The sequence below is a fragment of the Ahaetulla prasina genome, chromosome 4, assembly GCF_028640845.1.
Source record: "Ahaetulla prasina isolate Xishuangbanna chromosome 4, ASM2864084v1, whole genome shotgun sequence".
In the NCBI taxonomy this organism is placed as follows: domain Eukaryota; kingdom Metazoa; phylum Chordata; class Lepidosauria; order Squamata; family Colubridae; genus Ahaetulla; species Ahaetulla prasina.
This window is the reverse complement of record NC_080542.1, coordinates 147,694,916-147,718,858: the sequence shown is the minus strand read 5'-3', so window position 1 is coordinate 147,718,858 and position 23,943 is coordinate 147,694,916. Positions and strand designations below refer to the sequence as shown.

Genomic DNA, 23,943 nt, shown 5'->3' with positions numbered 1-23,943 from the left:
TCATAAATTAAGGACGGCCTGTCAAAAGATGAAATCATTCTGATTTGGTGCAAAACGAGGAAGCTGATAGAGAAAAGGACTAAGAGAGAGTCAAACGTGGAAGATCAAATTAAAGTTTTTAACAAACTGGACAGCTTTCATAGAGGTGGATTCCAACTCCCAGAATCCCCCAGGCAGCATCCTCTAAGAGGGGTGGTCTCCCACTTCCAGAATCCCCCAGCCGACATGCTTCAAGTTATGGCCAATAAATTCTATTCTATTCTATTCTATTCTATTCTATTCTATTCTATTCTATTCTATTCTATTTCAACTCCCAGAATTCCTCAGTCAGTCATGCTACCTGGGGAATTCTGGGAGTTGAAGCCTGCACTTCTTAAAGTTCCCAAGTTTAAGAAACACTGATTTACCTTAAGTTTTTTTTTTTTTAATAGAAAATATTTTGGTAATTGCCTCCATTTAATTCTGTTGGTTTCTCTTCTCTGTGATGTACACATTTTGCAAAGCCGTGAAAATTGAAGGGAAACACACACCCCCCCCCCCGAAAGAAAAGAAAAAGCTAATTTAACTGCCTTGAGGCACTTGGAATAGTACAAGTCAGATTTCCTCGAATTAGCTATTAGACACCCTAATTGCATATTATTTGCATTTTATAGCATTAGGATTCAGGCTGCCCTCCAGGTTGGCAGCTAATCGATATTGGATGGCGCAAAAAGATTTAAACTGCTCAGCCATTATTCAGAAGTGAGGAAGATTGGGGAGAGGGAGGGGGGAGGGAGAAGAAGAAGAAGAGGAGGAGGAGGAGGAAGAGGAGGAGGAGGAAGGATTGTGGGGCCCTTGCTGCTCTCTGAGCTTAGTGGTTTTCTTGCAGATGTTTCATTACCCAGCTAAGTAACATCATCATCTTCCTTTCCCTTCTCACTTTTTTCATTTTCTTTCTTTCCTTCCTTCCTTCCTTCCTTCCATCCTTTCCCCCTCCTCTCTTAGTTTTCTTCCTTTATTTTCCTCCCTCTCCTTCTTTCCCTGTCTCTCTCCCTTCTTTCCATCCTCCCACCTTCTTTCTTTCTTCCCTTCCTCCTTCCTTCCTTCCTTCCTTCTTTCCTTCCTTCCTCTTCCTTTTCCTTCTTCCCATCCTCCCCACCTTTTCTTCCTTTTCCTCCTCCTTCTTTCTTCCTCTCTCCCTTTCCCTGTCACTGTTTTCTTCCTTCTTTTCTCCCTCCTTCCTTCCCTCCCTCCTTCCTTCCTTCCTTCCTCTTTCCCCCTCCTGTCTTAGTTTTCTTCCTTCATTTTCCTCCCTCTCCTTCCTTCCTTCCTCCTTCCCTGTCTCTCTCCCTTCTTTCCATCCTTCCGCCCTCCTTCCTTCTTCCCTTCCTCCTTCATTCCTTCTTTCCTTCCTTCCTCTCTTCCTTTTTCCTTCTTTCCGTCCTCCCCACCTTTTTCCTTCCTTTTCCTCCCTCCCTTCTTTCCTTTCTTCCTCCCTCCCCCTTTCACTGTTTTCTTCCTTCTTTTTCCTCCCTCCCTTCTTTTCTCCCTTTCCTTCCTCCCTTCCATCCATCCTTCCTTCCCCCCTCCCCCTTCCCTTCTTAGTTTTCTTCCTTCATTTTCTTCCCTCTCCTTCCTTCCTCCCTCCTTCTGTCTCCCTCTCCTTCCTCCCTCCCTCCTTCCGTCTATCTCCCTTCTTTCCATCCTCCCGCCTCCTTCTTTCTTCCTTCCTCCTCCTCCTTCTTTCCTTCCTCCTCCCTCCTCCTTCCGTCTATCTCCTTCTTTCCATCCTCCCGCCTCCTTCTTTCTTCCTTCCTCCTCCCTCCTTCTTTCCTTCCTCCTCCCTCCTTGTCACTGTTTTCCTTCTTCCTTCTTTCCTCCTCCTTCTTTCTCTCTCTCCTTCCTTCCTTCCTTCCTTCCTTCCTTCCTTCCTTCCTTCCTTCCTTCCTTCCTTCCTTCCTTCCTTCCTTCCTTCCTTCTTTCCATTCCTCGCCCCCCCCTGCACACAAACACAGGCACACACAGTGCCAGTCACATGCTAGTGGGCACCTTCTGCCTGGCATCCCTTTGTCAATCTGGGCATCGATCCAAAGTCAAAGAGAAACACAAAACAAGGCAGCCAAGGACTGGCAGACCTCCTGCTCCAGAGCTGTGGGGGTAGCAAACTCCCTTCTTTTTACTTGCCACCTTCTCTGCCCGGGCCGACTCTGCCCTTGGGGGGGCGGGGGGGGGCACAGTCACACACCCACCCCCGGGAATGCTGAGAGGGGCTTGTGGTGCCTGCACAAAACGGCAACGTGGCTTACAGAAATTGATCACGTGACCCCGGGGGGGCTGCCACTGCCATCACTGCCGAAACACCTTTAATCACCTGTGATGCTTGCAACGGCCGTAAGCGCGAGGACTGCTTGAAAGTAGCTTCTCCTCAGTGCCATTTGTGCACCCACCGTTCGTAAACAAATGGTCGTAAGTCGAGGCTCTCTGTTCTAGCAAGGAATCCCATATTTCCCACCATTCATTTCAGACCTGAACCCCAGAAACGTTTTTGCACTGCGAAGCCTCCGTCACTAACCGAGTGGCAGCACAAAACTGATTCTCCATGGAAACGGAAGCCAGCGAATTTGTCCGGCCAGCAAATCCACACACAACGTTAATCATTACACCCAGAGCAGCGAATCGGTGATACCGGCTGATGTTTGGCCTCAACTTCCAGCAGGTGGAAAGCAAGAAACAAAAATATATCGATATATCTAGGTAGTTCTAGGGAGTTATGACCGCGACTGAGCTTCAAATTTCCACTGCTAAGCAAGACGTTTGTTAGCGGGTGAAATACAGGTAGGACTCGACTTACGATGACTAATTTTGGAGCCAAAATTTCTGTCGTTACATGAGACATTTATTAAATGACCTGTGCCCCATTTTATGACCTCGTCTGCTGCGGTTGTTAAGTGAACCACTGCAGGCGTTAAGTGAATCTGGCTTCCCCATGGACTTTGCAAAAGGGGATCACGTGACCCCAGGACGCTGCTAGTGTCGTAAATATGAATCAGTGGCCAAGTGCCTGCATTTTGATCACGTGAGCACGTGGATGCTGCAAAGATTGTTACGTGTGAAAAACAAGTCGCTTTTTCAGTGCTGCTGTAACTTTGAACGGTCACTAAACAAATGGTTGTAAGTTAAGGACTTCCTGTATTCTTGATACACACAGAACAGCCTCTCTCATAGCAAGCAATATTTTTTTCCCATCTCTACCCTTCCTAGAAGTAAAAATACTGACAGCCATTTAGACTTCCAAAGATGCTTTGACACATACAAATATACACATTCACTTTTATTTTCACACAAAACTCCCCAGACTCATTTAGCTGTAAGGGGCAGTTGTTGAAACGCGGATGGGATCGCAGAGCAATGGGGTTTAGTCAAAAAAATAAAAATTTTGGAAACAGGGAGGGAGGGAGGGAAGGAGGAAGGAAGAGGAAAGAAAGAAAGAAAAGAAAGAAGAAGAAAGAAATGTGAAGGAAGAAAGAAGGAAAAAATAGGGGAAGAAGAAAGCGGGAGAAAGAAATAGGAAAGAGGAAGAGAGAAGGGGAAGAAGGAAAGAAGGGAGAAACGGGGAAAGAAGAAAGGAAAAAGTGAAGAAGAAAAGAAAGAGGAAAAAGGGAAAAGAAAGCGGAAGGAAGGAAGAGAAAGAGGGAAGGAGAAAGGACGCCAGGAAGCTACAGACAAAAGGTGAAAGGGAGAAAGAAGGAAGGAAGGAAAGAAGGAAGGAAGTGGGAAGGAGGGAGGGAGGAAAGAGGAGAGAGAGGAAAGAGAAAGAAAGAAGGAAAGAAAGAAAGAAAGAGAGAGAGAGAGAGAGGCTCAGATTGCCCACCTACCAAGTGGCCCTTGAATCACAAGTGCTTTTGCCTAAGGGAATAAATAAATATCTGAGCCTGCCACATGATTCTTGGTTAATCTGTGACCCTGAACAGCTCAAATCCAGGTATTTTCCTAATATGGTCAACCCAAGACATCAAATGCCAAACATTTTTCTCTGGGGCACCCTGGAAACCCTGGCAGTCACTATGTCAACATGGTGCTGGGCCTGCAAGCATGGCACACAACAAGCGTTTTCAAAACCACACCCTTCCCGTGCCAGGCTCAAGCCAGAATGCCAGCTGGTCCCTCTGGCAAAAAAGAGGTTGCTAGCTTCTGCCAGCCAGTTTTGAAAGCTCCCTGGGTGGTTTTCTTGCTGATATTTCATGACCCAACTAGGTGATATCATCAGTAAGAGGAGGAGGAGGGGGGAAGGAGGAAGGAAGAAAGAAGGAAAGAAGGAGAAACGGGAAAGAAGAAAGGAAAAGTGAAGAAGAAAGAAAGAGAGAGAGAGAGAGAGGCTCAGATTGCCCACCTACCAAGTGGCCCTTGAATCACAAGTCCTTTTGCCTAAGGGAATAAATAAATATCTGAGCCTGCCACATGATTCTTGGTTAATCTGTGACCCTGAACAGCTCAAATCCAGGTATTTTCCTAATATGGTCAACCCAAGACATCAAATGCCAAACATTTTTCTCTGGGGCACCCTGGAAACCCTGGCAGTCACTATGTCAACATGGTGCTGGGCCTGCAAGCATGGCACACAACAAGCGTTTTCAAAACCACACCCTTCCCGTGCCAGGCTCAAGCCAGAATGCCAGCTGGTCCCTCTGGCAAAAGAGAGGTTGCTAGCCTCTGCCAGCCAGTTTTGAAAGCTCCCTGGGTGGTTTTCTTGCTGATATTTCATGACCCAACTAGGTGATATCATCAGTAAGAGGAGGAGGAGGGGGAAAAGGACTAAGTCCTTGGTAGTTTCCTTGCAGACCTTTCATGACCGAACTAGGGAACATCATCAGTGCTAGAAAGGACTGTATGTAACTAGAGAACAAACCCTACTCTCTTCTAGTACTGATGACACGGATCATGAAATGTCTACAAGAAAACAACCCAGTTCATAGAGCACCAACGATCCCACACTACTACTCTTCCTTTCTCTTCACAAAACCCCCTCCCTTCTACCACTGATGATGTTCCCTAGTTGGGTCATGAAAGGTCTTGCAAGAAGAACCACCAAGCTCGGAGAACACCAAGGACCCACAGTCCTCCTCCTCCTCCTCCTCCTCCTCCTTCACTTTGGAAACCCCTCTCCCTTCCAGCACTGATGATGTCCTCTAGTTGGGTCATTAAAGGCCTGCTAGAAAGCCACCCACCTCAGAGAGCACCCAGGACCCACAGTCCTCCTCCTCCTTCCTTCCAGCACTGATGATGTCACCTAGTTGGGTCATGAAAGGTCTTGCAAGAAGAACCACCAAGCTCTGGCATAAATAGTTGATTTTAAATTGGGGTTTTAGAGATTTTAAATATTTGTAAATTTTTAAATTATCGGCCATTTATTAATAGTTTCTTTTAATTTCTTTTAATTGTATATGCTCTGTATTTTATTTCGGCTGTACACCGCCCTGAGTCCTTCGGGAGAAGGGCGGTATAAAAATCTAATAAGATAAATAAATAAATAAATAAAGCTCGGAGAACACCAAGGACCCACAGTCCTCCTCCTCCTCCTCCTCCTCCTCTGTCCATACCTCCCTCCCTTTTAGCACTGATTACGTTACCTAGCTGGGTCCTCCAACGTCTGCCAGAAACCCACCCAGCTCAAAGAGCACCAGGGACCACCACCCCCGCCCAGTTCAACCCTGAGCTACCCAGATGCTCTCTCTCGTCCCAGTCCTAGACCCAGATTTCCTTCAACTCACGGGGAAAACCATCAAAGCTCAAGTTGGTGTTGAGTGTGAGGTGCGACAACCTTGAAAAGAATCCAGCAGCTGGTTTATTTCACTAAAGCAGATTTGTTTTGGCATCCCGTGTCACACAATCACAACCACAGGATTTTACTTAGCGTGTTGTGTAAACTCTGCCTGGTGAATGTTTTCTTCTTCTTCTTTTTTTTTTTTTCAAGATTAGCAACACGGTTGTGCATGCACAAAGCTGCAACAGCATCGCAACGCGGACATGAAAGTGCAAGAAAAATGCTCTTCCATCACACCTACAGGAAGTCCTGCACTTTCAACGGTTCATTTAGTGATAGTTCAAAGTCGCAAGGGCACTGAAAAAAGTGACATGGCCGTTTTTCACACTTACGACCACTGCGGGTGTCCCCACGGTTACGTGATCAAAATTCAGACATTTGGCAACTGACTCATAGTTATGACGGTTGCAGTGTCCCGTGACACTCCTTTTGCGACCGTCCGACAAGCAAAGTTGGTAGGGAAGCCAGGTTCACTTAACAACTGTGTTTCTAACCTAACGACCGCAGTGACTCACTTAAAAACAGTGGCAAGGAAGGTCGTACAGTGGGTCAAAACTCACTTAAGAAATTCTGGGCTCCATTGCGGTCGTAAGTCGAGGAGTAACGGCAGTCACCACCATTGTACAGAAAAGCAAGATTAGCTCTCTCTTGCCTGCCGCTCTCCAAAATAGATTATCCGATAGTCCTCGAATTACGACCTTTCATTCTATAACTCTTCGAAGCTACAAAAACTCAGAAAGAAAGGAAGTTACGACCAGTCCTCACACCTATGACTGTTGCAGCAGCCTCATAGCCACAATATCTCAAAATTCAGGTGCTTGGCAACAGGCATGTACTTATGACGGTTGTAGCATTTTGCGACTTTCCCGACTGGCTTGGAAGCCAGATTTGCTTAACAACCGCATGATTCACTTAACGCCCGCAGCGAATTGCTTGACAACTGTGGCAAAAAGGTAATAAAACGGGGTGCGGCTCGCTTAACAACCGGCTCTCTTAGCAGTGGAAATGTCGGGCTAATGACAGTGGTGATAAGTCGAGGACCACCTGCAGAAGCAGCTAAACGTATTGCAAAGCTCAGCCCTGACCTCTGATTTTGGCTCCTTGCAAAAACCCACTGTGGCCTCAAAGCCATTGAAAATCTTTCGGGGCCCAAGCGAAAGTCAGGCAGGTGTTGTTATTGTTGCGAGCAGCTTCTTCCTCTGTGCAAAATGCAAGCAGGAAATCGATGGAGACAAGGGCTGGTTTGCACGCAAAGCTTTACACCTTTCTCCTTAAAAATAAAACAAGATTTCCCCTTCATGCACGTGACGTCTTCTTAAAAAAACAAACAAACCAGCAACAACTTAATTAACTAGATTAGTATGCTGAGACTTGCTGCAGTGAAAATGGCAAAAAGAACAATTTTTTCACTCCGTTCCTGGTGGCCTGTTTTCTCCACCAGTTTTTTTTTTCCGGTACAGGAGAAAACAAAGATCTTGTTGTAAAGATAAATTTTGCCCAAGAGCAGGGCTACTGGCCAAAAGAATGAAGGGGGGGGGAGGGTGAATCCAACAAACACCGATGCTGGAGAATGGCTGCAAAAAATACACAGCGTTTGCAAGTGGTTGCAACCATTTGCTAGACAAGGCGGAGAGAGTCAATTTTTTGTGGGGGGGGAAAATATTTTGTAATTGCCATTTGCTAGAAGGATGCATGGTCTTCAGCTCCCGGAATTCCCCTGCCGGCATGCTTTAAGATGGATAGATTTCAATTCCCAGAATTCTCCAGCCTGCAAGCTTTAAGAGGGAGGGACTTCAACTCCCAGAATTCCCCAGCTTGCATGCTTTAAGATGGATAGATTTCAATTCCCAGACTCCCCCAGCCTGCAAGCTTTAAGAGGGAGGGACTTCAACTCCCAGAATCCCCCAGCTTGCATGCTTTAAGATGGATAGACTTCAATTTCCAGAATCCCCCAGCCTGCAAGCTTTAAGAGGGAGGGATTCCAACTCCCAGAATCCCCCAGCCTTCATGCTTTAAGAGGGATAGACTTCAATTCCCACAATCCCCCAGCCTGCAAGCTTTAAGAGGGAGGGACTTCAACTCCCAGAATCCCCCAGCCTTCATGCTTTAAGAGGGATAGACTTCAATTCCCAGAATTCCCCAGCCTGCAAGCTTTAAGAGGGAGGGACTTCAACTCCCAGAATCCCCCAGCCTTCATGCTTTAAGAGGGATAGACTTCAATTCCCAGAATCCCCCAGCCTGCAAGCTTTAAGAGGGAGGGACTTCAACTCCCAGAATTCCCCAGCTTGCATGCTTTAAGATGGATAGACTTCAATTCCCAGAATCCCCCAGCCTGCAAGCTTTAAGAGGGAGGGATTCCAACTCCCAGAATCCCCCAGCCTTCATGCTTTAAGAGGGATAGACTTCAATTCCCAGAATTCCCCAGCCTGCAAGCTTTAAGAGGGAGGGACTTCAACTCCCAGAATCCCCCAGCCTTCATGCTTTAAGAGGGATAGACTTCAATTCCCAGAATCCCCCAGCCTGCAAGCTTTAAGAGGGAGGGACTTCAACTCCCAGAATTCCCCAGCTTGCATGCTTTAAGATGGATAGACTTCAATTCCCAGAATCCCCCAGCCTGCAAGCTTTAAGAGGGAGGGATTCCAACTCCCAGAATCCCCCAGCCTTCATGCTTTAAGAGGGATAGACTTCAATTCCCAGAATCCCCCAGCCTGCAAGCTTTAAGAGGGAGGGACTTCAATTCCCAGAATTCTCGTTAGCTCTGGAATAAAGTCCATTGCCAAACCAGTTAACCATCTCTAAGGATCCAGGCTGGTTGTTCTCCAGTCAAAGATAAACAGAATTTTTGAGATTATGGAAATAATGTAGACATATATTAATTTTAACTAAGAGTCTGGTGCATTTTTTGCTTCAATCAGCCGCAAAGAAAGTCGGAAGTAGTTCTTTCTCTATTTCTCATTCTTTCTTTTCCTCTTCCTTTTTTTGCAGTTTCACTTTTTCCCTTTTTCGTTTTTCATGTCTGTTTCTCTGTTTCTCTTTTAACTTTGTATTTTAAAAAAAAAAATCAATAAAGTTACCTGAACTGCAGCCTCCATTCCACTCCACAGCAGAGAGAGAATTGGGGCTCCTCAAGTTACATCCATCCGTTTAGTGACCATTCAAGGTTACAATGGCACTAAAAAAGTGACTACATGAGCATTTTTCACGCTTATGACCGTTGCATCGTCCCCATTGGCCAGATAATCAAAATTCAGATGCTTGGCAACTGACTCTTTGTTTTTAATGTTTTCATCGGTAGAGTCTTAGCGGTTTAATCTGATTATCTATGTCTTTTATTTTTTGATTGGGTAACACCCAGAGTTCATTGAAAGACGAGGCAGGTTATATAAATATTTTAAATAAATAAAATGAGACAAACCAGCCTGCAGGTTAAGACTCCCAAAATACAGGTACTCCTTGATTTACAGTAATTCATTTAGTGTCCATTTGAAGTTGCAAAAGTACTGAAAAAAGGATCTTATGACCGTTTTTCACACTTATGACCGTTGCAGCTTGCCCAAGGTCATGTGATCAAAATTCGGACGCTTGGCAACAGACTCATGGAAATTTTTAAGAAGATGTTGGATAGCCATTTGTCTGAAGTGGTGTAAGGTTTCCTGCCTAAGCAGGGGGTTGGACTAGAAGGCCTCCAAGGTCCCTTTTAAAACTGTTATTCTATTCTATTCTATTCATATTTATGACAGTCGCGTGATCCCCTTTTGTGACCTTCTGACAAGCTAAGTCAACAGGGAAGCCAGATTCACTTAACGACCGTGTGACTCACTTAACAACTGCAGGGATTCACTTAATAACTGCGCCAAGAAAGGTCATAAAATGGGACAAAACTCCCTTAACAACTGTCTCACTTAGCAACAGAAATTCCGGGCTCCACTGTTCTCATAATTTGAGGACCATCCGTAGTTAAGATTAAATGATGCGGAGTTACACAGCTGGTCCTCACTGAACAACCACAATAGGGGCGCTAATATGAGGACTACCTGTATTGAGAAGGTTTGGTTCAGTTTTTCTTATTGTGGACTTATTTTTTATGCCCAACTACCTAAGATCTAATGAAATTGAACCAGTGGGGAAATTTGAACCGGTTTACTACGGGTTCTCTGGCTGTGCATGTATGCTGCGTACGATCAGCTGTGGCACGCGATCTTTTTTTTTTTTTTTTACTTTTAAAAGCATTTTTTTTACAACCTATTCGGCCAAAGAGGTTATAAAAAATGCTTTTAGAAGTAAAAAAACAAAAAGCTTCTGACGATTGCGAGGCTCAGCTGCGATCCTGAGAGCCTTTTAAAAGCATTTTTTTTTACAACCTATTCGGCCGAAGAGGAGGTAGGAAAAAATTGCTTTTAAAAGCAAAAAAAAAAAAAAAAAGGCTCTGATGATCGTGCGACTCAGCTGGGATCGTCACAGCCTTTTTAAAAACTTTTTAAAAGCATTTTTTTGCAACCTATTCAGCCGAGTAGGTTGTAAAAAAAATTGCTTTTAAAAGTAAAAAAAAAAAAAGGCTCTGACATGGATCAGCTGGGCATGGGGGGGGGGAAGAGATTTTTGCTACTGGTTCTCTGAACCACTTGCCACCATTGCTACTGGATCAGCCGATCTGGTCCGAACAGGGAGCATTTCACCCCTGAATGGAACCCTTCTAAGCTGTTGGAGATCAACCAAGGTCCTCGCCAAGTTATAGATGCTCCATCACTTGAGGATTTTAAGAAGAGATGGGACAGCCATTTGTCCCGAATGATCTAGGTCTCCTGTATGAGCAGGGGGTTGGACTAAAAGATCTAATATATATATATATTAATCAAGATCACCGAAGTGTTAATACCACTTTATAATGCCTTGGTAAGGCCACAGTTGGAATATTGCATCCAGTTTTGGTCGCCACGATGTACAAAAAGATGTTGAGACTCTAGAAAGAGTGCAGAGAAGAGCAACAAAGATGATGAGGGGACTGGAGACTAAAACAATGCAGCTGCACGGGTAATAGTGGGAGCAACTCGTTGCTCCCATGTAACACCAATCCTGGGCAGTTTGCACTGGCTTCCTGTGGTTTTTCGGGTGCGCTTCAAGATTTTGGTTACCATCTTTAAAGCGCTCCATGGCTTAGGGCCCGGGTACTTACGGGACCGCCTGCTGTTACCTTATGTCTCCCACCAACCCGTACACTCACACAGAGAGGGACTTCTCAGGGTGCCGTCCGCCAAGCAATGTCGGCTGGCGGCCCCCAGGGGAAGGGCCTTCTCTGTGGGGGCTCCTACGCTTTGGAACGAACTTCCCCCTGGTTTACATCAAGTGCCTGATCTTCGGACTTTTCGCCGTGAGCTGAAAACGCACCTATTTATTCAAGCGGGACTGGATTGAAATTTTATTGGGGTTATTTATATTTTAAGATTTTAAATTGTTTTAATATTTCGGCCACACTATAATATGTTTTTTAATTTCTTTTAATGTTTATATAGTATTTTTACTTGGCTGTACACCGCCCTGAGTCCTTCGGGAGAAGGGCGGTATAAAAATCGAAATAAATAAATAAATAAATAAATAAATAAATAAATAAATAAATAAATAAATAAACAAACAAACATATGAAGAACAGTTGCAGGAACTGGGTATGGCTGGTCTGGAGAAAAGAAGGACTAGGGGAGATATGATAGCATTCTTCCAATATCTCAGAGGCTGCCACAAAGAAGAGGGAGTCAAGCTCTTCTCCAAAGCACCTGAGGGTAGAACAAGAAGCAATGGGTGGAAACTAATCAAGGAGAGAAGCAACTTAGAACTAAGGAGAAATTTCCTGACAGTTAGAACAATCAATAAGTGGAACAACTTGCCTGAAGAAGTTGTGAATGTTCCAACACTGGAAATTTTGAAGAAAATGTTGGATAACCATTTGTCTGAGATGGTGTAGGGTTTCCTGCCTGGGCAGGGGGTTGGACTAGAAGACCTCCAAGGTCCCTTCCAACTCTGTTATTATGTTATCTCCAAGATCCCTCCCAGTTCTGTCATTCCATGATTCTGTAAACATGTTCTACTCGAGCAAGGGGGTTGGAGTAGATGACCTCCAGGGGTACCTTCCAATTCTGTTCTTCTGTTAGACCAAGTTCCTCATCTGTCCTTCCACAAACAGCGAGGACTCAGCCCTCCTTTTTTAATCATGGTGTCCCACCCATCAAAAAGCTTGAAGACCAATCAAGGTGAAGAGACCACCCGGATGGACCCATCTCGAAACACTGAGTGTTCTCTAAATGGGGAAAGCTAAATGTTTCCCAGAAGTTTGGAACTGTAGTATCCCCTGCCCTTTGGAAAGGGCACTGGGTCACCCTGATATGGATCAGAGTGAAGTAGCCACCTATTTGTAAAGGCTAAGTAAGGATAATCTCTGTTCCTAGGAGGCTCCACAGTGGTGAAGTCATTAATTTCTATAGGCATGAACCATCCCTCCCTCCCTCCCTCCCTCCCTTCCTTCCTTCCTCCCTCCCTTCCTTTTCTCCTTCCTTCCTTCTCTCTCCTTCCTTTCACTCTCCTTTTCCCCCTTCTCTTTTTCTTCCTTCCTTTTCTTTCCTTCCTTTTCTCCTTTTTCTCCTTGTTTTTTCTCATTTCCTTCTCCTCCCTCCTTCCCTTCCCTTCCTTCCCTCATTCCTTCTCTTCTTTCTCTTCTTCCTTGCTTCTTTTTTCTCCTTCCTTCCCTCCTGTCCTCCCTTCTGCTCGTTCCTTTCTTCTTTCTCTTTTGCTCCTTCCCTCCTTTTTTTCTCCTTCCTTCCCTCCTTCTTACTTTCTCTTCCTCCTTGCTTTTTTCTCTTAGCTCCCACTTTTTCTTCTTCCCTCTCCTTCCTTCCCTATTTCTATCCTTTCCTCCTTTCCTTTCTCCTTTATTTAGAATTTACCCCTGTTTTCAAACAGGGTTCTTTGGCCAGACAATTTGATATTATTATTCTTATTCGTTATTCTTATGTCACCCAACAGTGTTATTACTCATACGCAAGTGAGCGGGCGAAGAGTCACAGGGCATGGCTGTCCAATTTAAGCATTAAAGAAATAAGATAAAAGGAATAAACCAAATCAGCTGCCTCCCACACGAGCCCACACAGACCCAGCCAAAACAACCAAACCATTTGGCAGTTTGTTCCTTTCTCCCACTTCAGCTCAGCTGCGTTTGAAGCTTCAGTTTCAACAAATTCATTGGCCTTATCTCTGGCCACCTCCCTTGCCCTGGAAACCTTGAGGTCCCTCGGACTACAACCCCCATGGGCCACAGCCTCAGGAGAGCAACAGTGCCAGGAAGGCAGGCCGAGGCGAACCGCACTGCCCCAAACAGCCGACATGTGAAGATGACAAAATGGGTCTTCTTGCAAAGATCCTGCTCAATTAAAAACAACAGCAACACAAAATTCCTTCATAAAACTGCACTTTGTGCAAGATTTCCAACCCAAATCTTTTCCCCTCAAAGCTGCGGTTCTTTATTTTTTGAGAGGTGGGGTTGTCTCCCCCATTGTACTGTCCAACCTGGTGTGATTTTGGAAAAGGTTCTTGCAAACACGGCTCAACCTCTGTTTCTTTTTGCATCCTTTGGCAAACAAGAACTGGGAGAGGGGATTGGAGAGGCTGCCACACAGGCTGGGGAGGGAGGGGGAGAGAAGGAGCTAGGGAATTCATTGGTGGAGGCGTCAACCCCCCCCCACCTTTCAAAGGATTTTGCAGGAAGGAGGAAAAGGGGAAAAAAGAGAATTGACCCAGCTCTTTATCTCTGGAGAGAGAGAGAGAGAGAGAAAGAGGGAGGAAGGGAAACAGAAAAAAATGAGAGAGGGTGTAGGAAGGAAGGAAGGAAGGAAAATAAAAGGAGAAAAAGACAAGAGAGGAAAAGAGAAAAAGGAAGAAGGAAGGAAAGAAAGAAAAGATTCAGAGAAAGAAAGAAAATAAAATAAAAGGAGAAAGAAAGAAGAGAGAGGAAAAGAGAAAGAGAAAAGAAAGAAAGAAAGAAAAGAAAAGATTCAAAGAAAAGAAAGTAAAAGGAGACAGAAAGAAAGAGGAGGAAAAGAGAAAGAAAAGAAAGAAGGAAAGAAAAGATTCAAAGAAAAAGAAAATAAAAGGAGAAAGAAAGAGAGAGGAGAGAGGAAAAGAGAAAAAGAAAGAAAGACAGAAAGAAGGAAGGAAGGAAGGAAAGAAAGAAAAGATTCAGAGACAGAAAGAAAAGAAAAGAAAAGGAGAAAGAAAGAGGAGAGAGGAAAAGAGAAAAAGAAACAAAGAAAGAAGGAAGGAAAGAAAAGATTCAAAGAAAAAGGAAAATAAAAGGAGAAAGAAAGAGAGGAGAGAGAGGAAAAGAGAGAGGCAGAGTGACGGAGATAGGAAGAAAAAAGTGAAAGTGAGAGAAAGAGAGGAAGGAATATCTTCTGGGGAGAGAGGGAGAAAGGAATGGCAGAGAGAGAAAGAGAAAAGGAGAGAAAAGAAAAAGACAGAGAAAGAAAGGAAAAAAGTGAGAGAGGAGAGACAGAGAGAGAGAGAGGAAGGAAGGAAGGAAAAAAGGAATTGACAGTGAGAAAGGGGGAGAGAGCAGTGGTGGGATTCAAGTAAATTTAACAACCGGTTCTCTGCCCTAATGATTACTTGCAACAACCAGTTTGCCAAACTGCTCAGAAAGCTAACAACCGGTTCTCCCGAACTGGCTGAATCCCACCACTAGGAGAGAGAGAAAAGGAGAAGAAAGGCACCCAGCTAGCTCTCTTTCATTTGCAAAACAAACTGTAAATATCCTGAAATCACGGAAGTCAGTTGAAGGTCATCAAAAAAATAAAATAAAAAAATACCCGCCCTCATTTCCTTCACAATCAGCACACATTCAGGTTCAAAAATTCAGTATATTATATACAGGTTTTCTGGGTGTAGCCAAGACCTCCTGCCCCTTTGCTCTGGAGCAGGGGTCTCCAACCTTGGCCACTTTAAGCCTGGCGGAATTCAACTCCCAGAATTCCCCAGCCAGCTTTGCTGGCTGGGGGATTCTGGGAGTTGAAGTCCGCCAGGCTTAAAGTGGCCAAGGTTGGAGACCCCTGCTCTGGAGGGGAAAAAAACAAAGAGAAAATCCACACCATGCTCATTTTTACCACTTACCCCCAACCCCAAAACCCCAGCACCAGGTAGACCCAGATGAGGCTCCAAAAATCATGAGTTTTTTTTCTCCTCGCCCTTCCATTTTCAGCTTTTGGTCTCAGCCTCCGGCCAAATGTAGTTTCTAGCCCCCCCCCCTCCACTCCAACTAACAAACTCACATGAAAAGACAAGGTGGGAAGTGCGGAAGACACAATAATGATGCGATTGTCAACACAAGACAGGATTCCTCCCTTTATTCCTTCATTTTTATTTTTTATTTTTTTGCCAGGAAAGAAAGCAGAGGGGAGGGAAATAAGGAAAGGATTTTTAAGAAGGAGGGGAAGGACAGGCCCAAGATGTAGCCAGGATATTTCAACCCACCCCAAAAAAACTCATTTCATTCCCTTTTAATAGAATAGCATAGCATCAAAGGTCCGGAAGGGACCCTAGAGGTCCTCTACTCCAACCCTGGGCCCTTGACGTGTTGGGGAGAGCCGTACCCTCCTCCTTCCATTTTCTGAACCAAGGAGGGGGGGGCTGATGGGGAGGGGGGAGAGAGACCTTGCAAGAGGAGAGGGAAGGACGAGAAGACAGACCCCATCGTCCCCAGCCACCCTGGGGAAGAATGGGAATTTTGAATCCAGGCCCCAAAGCAAGGAAAAGGTTTTGATCAGCTCAAGTGTAAAGGCTTGCAGGCGATTGTGAGGATGGACGGAGGGAAGAACAATCTGTGTTTATTATTTATTAGATATTTATCAGGGTTTACAGCTGCCTGCGGTCTGGCAATGACGGAGGAAGGGAATTAAGAGAAAAGAGGAGATTAAAGGAGGCGGAGAAGACAGGGAAGAATATCAAAAGTTTTTTTTTTAAGGGTGGGGAAAAAGCAAAGGGGGGAGGAGATGGGGGGGGTGTTTCCCAGGACCCCAGAAGGGAAGGGGGTGAGCAGAGAGGTACAGGGGTATCACAGCAGGAAGCCCTGGTTTCAATTGAAGCTCTCCTTTGGAAATGCAAAAATGTGATTCGGAGAAGGCCCAGCCTACCTTACAGGGTTGTTTTTGGGTGTTTAGGAGAAAGGGGTCACGTTAAGAGACCCTCCCCCCCAATGTCAAGTGACTGGAGGAGGGGGAGAAAGGGAGGGAAGGAGAAGAAGAGAAGATGACCTGTATCCCAGGAAGGGGCTTGGAAAGGACTACAAAGCTCCTCATCCTCAGCCTGACAGGAAGGGGAGGCTCTGGGCCACCTGTTGAGGGAGGAAAGGATGCAGACAGGACGGGAGGGAGGCAAGAGGGACCCCAGAGAGCAAGGCTGGGCAGATGGAAGAGGTGGAAGAGGATGCACAGCTCACCTGGACAGGTGTGCCGGGCAAAGTTATAAGAAATACCTATTTCCCCCCCTTAGAATAGACAAGTAACTGATACTCCCAGGAGGAGGGGGAGGCAGAGGGAAGAAGGAGGTGAAGAGGAAAAGAGGAGGAGAAGGTGAGGGAGAGGAGGGGGAGGAAGAAGAGGAGGAGGAAGGGGAAGAGGAAGGAGAAGGAGGAAATGAAGGAGGAAGAGGAGGCAGGGGAGAAAGAAGAGGGAAGGGGAAGAAGAAAGAGGAGGAAGGTGAAGAAAAGAGGAGGAGGAGAAGAAGGAGGAAAAGAAGGAGGAAGTGGAGGCAGAGGAGAATGGGGAAGAGGGAGTAGAATGGAAGAGGAGAAGGAGGAAGAGGGAGGGGAGGAGGAAGAGAAGGAGGAAGGGGAAGAGGAAGGAGAAGGAGAAGAAGAAGGAAATGAAGGAGGAAGAGGAGGCAGGGGAGAAAGAAGAGGGAAGGGGAAGGGGAAAGAGGAGGAAGGTGAAGAGAAGTGGGAGGAGGAGAAGGAGGAGGAAAAGAAGGAGGGAGGCAGAGGAGAATGGGGAAGAGGAGGAGGAGAAGGAGGAAGAGAAGGAGGAAGAGGGAGGGAGGAGGGAGGAAGGGAAGAGGAAGGAGAAGAAGGAGGAAAGAAGGAGGAAGAGGAGAAAGAAGAGGAAGGGAAGGAAAAGAGGAGGAAGGTGAAGAGAAGGAGGAGGAGAAGAAGGAGGAAAAGAAGGAGGAAGTGGAGGAAGAGGAGAATGGAAGAGGAGTAGAATGGAAGAGGAGAAGGAGGAAGAGGGAGGGGAGTAGGAAGAGGAGGAGGAAGGGGAAGGAGAAGAAGGAGGAAAAGAAGGAGGAAGAGGAGAAAGAAGAGGGAAGGGGAAGGAGAAAGAGGAGGAAGGTGAAGAGAAGTGGGAGGAGGAGAAGAAGGAGGAAAAGAAGGAGGAAGTGGAGGCAGAGGAGAATGGGGAAGAGGGAGTAGAATGGAAGAGGAGAAGGATGAAGAGGAAGAGGGAGGGGAGGAGGAAGAGGAGGAGGAAGGGGAAGAAGGAGGAAATGAAGGAGGAAGAGGAGGAAGGGGAGAAAGAAGAGGGAAGGGGAAGGAGAAAGAGGAAGAAGTGGAGGAAGAGGAGGCAGAGAAGGAGGAACTGGAAGAGATGGAAGGAGGAAGAAAAGGAAGAAGGGAGGAGGAAGAAAGGGAGGAAGGGGAAGAGGAAGGAGGAAGAAAACCCAGCACCAAGTAAGGCAACCCCCCCACCCCACCCCACCCCTCCCGATCCAAGCAACCGCAGAGGCGCGCCCTCCCTCCCTCCGTCTCCCCCACCGGACTCCCTTCCCACGATCCCCTTCCAACCCCGCGTGTCAGACCAACTCCCTCCCTGCCCCCCACGGCCCCCTCCCCAATCCCAACCCCTCCGCAGGTGAGGCTGCAGCAGGTGAGGCGAGGCCGAGAGCCGGGCTCACCTTGGCGAAGTAGAGCATCCACAGCTCGTACAGCCGCTCCTTGGAAGCCATCGCGGACCGCGCTCTCCCCGCAAGGATCGGCCGCGCTCGATCGCTCTAACCGCGGCCAGGCAGCGCTGCCGGCTGCCCTTCCTTCGCCATGCCACGGACGGCTCCCGATTCGGGCTGAGCTGCGCTGCGCTCCGGGGCTGCTGCCCAGCCTCGCTCGCTCCTCCTCCGCCGCCGCCTGATTCGCAGCCCGGCCGGGCTCCGGGGAGGCGCAGCGGGCGGAGCGCAGGTGCGCCCCTCGGCAAACCCGCTGCTCCGCCCGCGTTCGCACGACCCTCCTCTGCCGGGGAGGTTGCCTCGCGCGCAGGTGCCTTTGTTTCCCCGGGAAGACGCGTGACGAGAAGGCGCCGGGCGTTGTGCGCGAAGGGAGGCGCCTTCCGGGTTCCACCTGTTGTGGGAATGCAATGATCCGGGGTGCGGGTTTGGGGTTAGGAGGAGGCTGGGAAGAAAGGTATCCCCGTTTATGGAAATGTTGCAGTGTGGCTTTGTTTTGTTTTTTTAGGGCTTTTAGAGGCGCACAAGGTGTTGTGTGAAAGGATGAATCTTCCGGGTTTCACTTGTTGTGTGAATGTAGCTCTCCAGGGGTGCGGCCATGAGGAGGGGCTCGCATTATCCAAATACTGTCATATTCCAAGCTTGCAAATGCCGATTGTTTAAGAGGCCTTGTGTGAAAGGATGAATCTTCCGGGACTCCACGTTGTGTGAATGCAACTCCCTCGATGTTTTCTTTTATGTACACTGAGAGCGTGTGCACCAAGACAAATTCCTTGTGTGTCCAATCACACTTGGCCAATAAAAAAATTCTATTCTATTCTATTCTATTCTATTCTATTCTATTCTATTCTATTCTATTCTATTCTATTCTATTCTATTTAGGTTTGGGCTAGGAGGACAAAGAAACCCCCATTATGGAAATACTGTCAGGTTTCAGGCTTGCAAATGCAATCTTTAACCATTTTAGGGTTAGATTAACCTTTCAGGTCCTGCTTGTTGTGTGAATGCAGCTCTCCAAGGCTGCAGGTTCGCGGCTAAGAGGAGACCCATTCCCATTATTGTAATACTGTTAATGTTTTGGGCTTGCAAACATGGCGATTTGTTGTTTAAGGGTTAGGGACACGGGGGGAGTGTTGTGTAAATAGCCTCTCCCGGGTTCCATCTGTTGTGTGAATGCAACTCTCTCTAGGTGTGCGTGTGTATGCAAGTTTGGGCTAGGAGGAGTGGGACCCCCTTTATTGAAATACTGTAAGATTTCAGGCTTGCATTCAGGCTTGCAAGCTGGCTGGGGCATTCTGGGAGTTGAAGTCCGCCAGGCTTAAAGTGGCCAAGGTTGGAGACCCCTGATCTAGACCAACCTCCCCCCCCCATCCTGCTTAGCTTTCTCCTTGCGAGATGGCCTCAAATTTGACGTGGTTTCTCCTGCTGAGATCCCAGCCATAAAACCAACCTTCGTCTTCACCAAGTTGCGTCTGCGGTCATTAATCATTTAAGGGTTAAGGGCGCAGGGCATTGTGGGAAAGGATGCATGCTCTGGGTCCCATTTGTTGTGTGAATGCAACTAGGAAGGGATGCTGGTAGGAAGGACCCTGAATTCTCAGCAGCACCTGGCAGGGTTTCAGGCTTGGAAATGCAGCCATTAATCTTTGAAGGGTTAGGGGGTTAACCCCTGCTGGACCCCACTTTGTTCACACAACTGTCCTCTCCAAGGGAAATTCACAAGACCCATTGTCCATTCCACAAACCTATGAGAGGGGATGGGAGATGCCCCGCTCTGGCTCAGCTGTCTTTGTTGCCCCTCTCTGGCTAGGAGACCCCCAGGACAGAAAGGCATAGAGCGTTGTGCAAAGAGATCCATCTTCCAAGTTCCACCGGTTGTGTGAATGCAATTACCCAGGGGTGCAGGTTTGGGTTAGGAAGACAGGGGCTCCCTTTAGGGAAATAATACTAAGTTTCAAAGTTTGCAAACATAGCCATTAATCTTTTAAGGTTAGGGTTAGGGTGCGTATCCCACTTTCTCCATCCATGCGATCGAAGAGACGGTGTCTCTGCTGAGCTGCCTTCTTGGCTAGGTGAATGAATGCACATCACAGGTCATTGTGTGAATCGTGGAATCATAGGTCTGGAAGGGGCCTTGGAGGTCCTCTAGTCCAACCCACCACTCGAGCTGGAGACCTTAATTGTCCTTAGTTGCCCAATCTTTTCTTGCAAACCCACAATTCTGCAAGGCAGGCTGGTCCATTGACTAATTGCATCTTCTGGGTTTCCATCTGTTGTGTGAATGCAAACTATTTGAGGGTGCAGGGTTGGGCTAGGACGAGAGGGACCCCAATATTTCAGCACTTGGAAGGGTTGAGGGCAGCGGTGGGATTCAAGTAATTTAACAACCAGTTCTCTGCCCTAATGATTTCTTCTAATAACCAGTTTGCCAAACTGCTCAGAGAGTTAATAACCGGGTCTCCTGTAGTGGTGCAAGCTGGCTGAATAGCACTACTGGTTGGAGGTGGAAGCAGGGGTGGCCTTGAAGTTTTCCTGAGAAGGGAATTGAAGCATCAATTTTGCAGAAAAAATAATTGCTACCAACCTGCCTTCCATTGAGGACGTGTATACTGCACGAATCAAGAAAAGGGCCGTGAAAATATTTACAGATCCCTCACATCCAGGACATAAACTGTTTCAACTCCTACCCTCAAAATGACACTATAAAGCACTGCACACCAGAACAACTAGACACAGGAACAGTTTTTCCCCGAAGGCCATCACTCTGCTAAACAAATAATTCCCTCAACACTGTCAAACTATTTACTGAATCTGCACTACTATTAATCTTCTCATCGTTTCCATCACCAATCTCTCTCCACTTATGACTGTAGGACTGTAACTTTTTGTTGCTATCATTAAGGGTTAAATTGCAACCTATGACCATCATTTGTGTTGTAAATGTACCTTTGAGGAAGGTTTTTTTTTTCTTTTTCTTTTATGTACACTGAGAGCATATGCACCAAAACAAATTCCTTGTGTGTCCAATCACACTTCGCCAATAAATTCTATTCTATTCTATCAAGAAGAAATAAAGAATGTAGAAATACAAATGTTGTCAACTTACGGCCACAACTGAGCCCAAAATTTCCATCGCTAAGACCGAGACACTTGTTAACTGAGTTTTGCCCCATTTTATGACCTTCCTTACCACAGTCGTTAAGTGAATCACGGCAGTTGTGAAGTTAGTAAACACAGTTTGTGGCACGAATCTGGCTTCTTCGAACTAAATGCAGAGTTTGCGTCTTGAGGTGGGTTCCAAGATTTAGCATGGATTTCACTTAGGACCACAATTGAAAGAGGAATCTCTGTTGCTAAGCGAGGCAGTTGTTAAATGAGTCGCAACCAATATTTGATTTATTTATTTATTTTTGCCATGGTTGTCACGCGGATAAGTCGGTTGTTAAGTGAATCTGGCTTTTCCATTGATTTTTGCTAGTCAGAAGGTTGCAAAAGGGGATTGTTGCAGCCGTTGTAAATATGAGGCAATTGCCCAGCCAGCAAAGCTGGCTGAGGAACTCTGGGAGTTGAAGTCCACAAACCTTAAAGTTACTAAGGTTGGAGACCCCTGCTCTAGTTTTAATCATGTGAGGTTGTTGCAAGGATTGCGTGAAAAATGATCATGTCACTTTTTTCAGGTATAACTTTGAACGGTCACTAAACAAACTTTGTAAGTCAAGGGCTGCCCGTACATGATGTGGGCAATCTTAATGTGTTCCTGGTAAGACAATTAGAGTGGAACTCACTCTCTTTCAAATGGGTGGACTTCAACTCCCAGAATTCCTCAACCAACAAGTTTGAAGATAGGTGGACTTCAACTCCCAGAATTCCCCAGCCAGCATGGGGAACCACTTATTTTTGCAGCGATATTAACATTTAACCAAGCTGGGGGGAAAATCCCCATAGAGGCTCGCTCTCTGTTCCGCAGCCATCACCCGTTCTACAGCCTTCCCGCACTCTGCATATGCTCAGAGGACTCTGCGCCAGACCCATTCTGGAGCGTTCCTTCCTACCTGCAAACTTTCACGCCTCGAGCGATGTGCTCGGCGCTCGGCTGGCCGCGCCTGGCGTCATCGACCGGCGACTCTGCTCTCGTTCGGCGCGGGAGGCCGGCCAGCACGCGCGTTACTCCCCCCCACCGGTGCGCGTGCGCAGTAGGCCCGAAGATGGCGTCCGAAGGCGGCGGTTTGCAGGAAGAAGCGCTGCGGCGAAGGGAGCGGCTGAAGGCGCTGAGGGAACGCACCGGGGCCGGCAGGAAGGTAAGGCGGGCCGGGAGCCGCCTCGGAGAACCGGGAGGCGGCTTTGGAGGCTCAGCCGGCCTGAGGGGAGAAAGGCCTGTGGCGGGAACGTGCTCCCGGATGACGTCACGGCGACATCACTCGCGCATGCGCGTTGCCAAACGGGGACTACAAAGCCCATCCCCGTGGCAGGCCCGGCCCCCCCCCCCCCGTTTTTCTTGTGCTATGTCTGCCGTTTGCATCCTTTTCTTTGGGCCGGGAAAGCGATACCCGGGGTTGGGGACTACAAAGCCCATCGTCCCCTTGCCTACATTGCAGCGGGGTCGCCCTTTAGGTTGTGGTTTAGGTTTTTAAAGTTAATTATTAGGTATTTTTCACTTTAACGGCTGCAGTGATTCGCTTAACAAGCACGGCCTGTGAAAGGAGGCGTGATTCACTTAGCAACCGCCTTGCTTAGCAACGGGAACCCTGCACCCAACTGTGGTTGCAAGTTGAGGAATGCCTGCAGCTGAGCTAAGTCAAGAGGTGTTTTTTTTTAAACTTAAGGTGGGTGGACTTCAACTCCAGGAATCCCCCAGCCACTTATTTTTGCAGTGATCTTAACGTTAAGCAGACACCGCGGTCGTTAAACAAATCCACGGCCTGTATTGATGTAGTTTTTGCCAGAAAATGGAAGTACAGATAGTCCTCGACTTAACAACAGTTCATTCAGTGACCATTCGAAGCTATGACACTGAAAGAAGGGTTGGAGGGCCTCCCCCCCGGGTCACATGGTCAAAATTCAGACACTTGGCAATTGACTCGAATTTATGACGGTCTCACAGTGTCCCGGGATCGTGTGATCCCTCCTGCGACCTTCCAACAAGCAAAGTCTGTGGGGAAGCCGGATTAACATGTTGCTTCACAACTGCCACAATTCGCTTAACAAATGGGGCAAGAAAGGTCGTAAAATGGGTCAAAATCTACTTAACAACTGTCTTAATTTAACACCAGAAAATTTTGGACTCAATTGTGATTTTAAGTCAAGGATTTCCTTACTATTTGAACACTGAAATACTTTTTCTGTTTTAGTCCTCAGTTTACAACCATTTGTTTAGTGACTGTTTGAAGTTACAAGGGCATTGAAAAAAAACCAACTTATGACTTCTTCATACTTATGACCGTCGCAGCATCTTCATGGTCACGTGATCAAAATTCACATGCTTGGCAACTGACTCATAGTTATGACGGTTGCAGAGTCCCCGGGTCATGAGCTCGACTTTTGCAACCTTCTGACAACAAAGTCAATGGAGAAACCGGATTAACAACCATTACTTAAACAGCCGCAGTGATTCACTTAACAGCTGTGGCAAGAAAGGTCATAGAATGGAGCAAAATTCAGTCTCACTTAGCAATGGAAATGCTGGGCTCATTTGTGGTTATAATTTCGAATAATCACTAAGTGAGGACTACCTGTCATGATGCAAGCCCCTGTCTGTCTTTCTTTTTGTGATCGAATATCAGACTCAAACATCTAAAGGAATGTGGTTTGCTTTGTGTCGTTGCAACACAATTTTTTAGTTGTCAAACCCTGACCTCCAGGCCCTGAACAATCTGCTTTTCCCGCTCTGTGCTTCCTGAAATCGATCCAAAACTTTACTAGGCAAACTTTTAAATAAACCATGAACGGTGAGGAAGGTGGTTTATCTCGACAGGTGAGCCCAACGGATCTGTTACGCTTAACATGGATAATTCATAGCATAAGGAAGTGAGGAATATGTTGGCCAGTCCTTGAATCTTACCAGCTTTCATGAAAAGACAAAACAGATCCGTGCAGACAACAAGCAACAGCAGGAACATCTGAATTTGGTGCGAATAAATTTTGAATTGTGTGGAATTTACCTCCACATCTTTGAACAA

General features: G+C 46.7%; 2 protein-coding genes across 2 annotated transcripts in view; one reads left to right on the top strand and one right to left on the bottom strand.

The window, feature by feature from the left end:
• NBEAL2 (neurobeachin like 2) overlaps nt 1–17,920 on the bottom strand; it is a 161,784-nt gene extending 143,864 nt beyond the window's left edge. Inside the window, exon 1 of the mRNA XM_058180000.1 lies at nt 17,726–17,920. Coding sequence (XP_058035983.1) covers nt 17,726–17,776 — 51 coding nt within the window. The 5' untranslated portion in view covers nt 17,777–17,920. The remainder of the gene's footprint in view (nt 1–17,725) is intronic.
• Nucleotides 17,921–21,954: 4,034 nt separating this feature from the next.
• The window catches only part of CCDC12 (coiled-coil domain containing 12), a 28,972-nt gene continuing 26,983 nt past the window's right edge, over nt 21,955–23,943 (top strand). Inside the window, exon 1 of the mRNA XM_058179997.1 lies at nt 21,955–22,065. Coding sequence (XP_058035980.1) covers nt 21,973–22,065 — 93 coding nt within the window. The 5' untranslated portion in view covers nt 21,955–21,972. The remainder of the gene's footprint in view (nt 22,066–23,943) is intronic.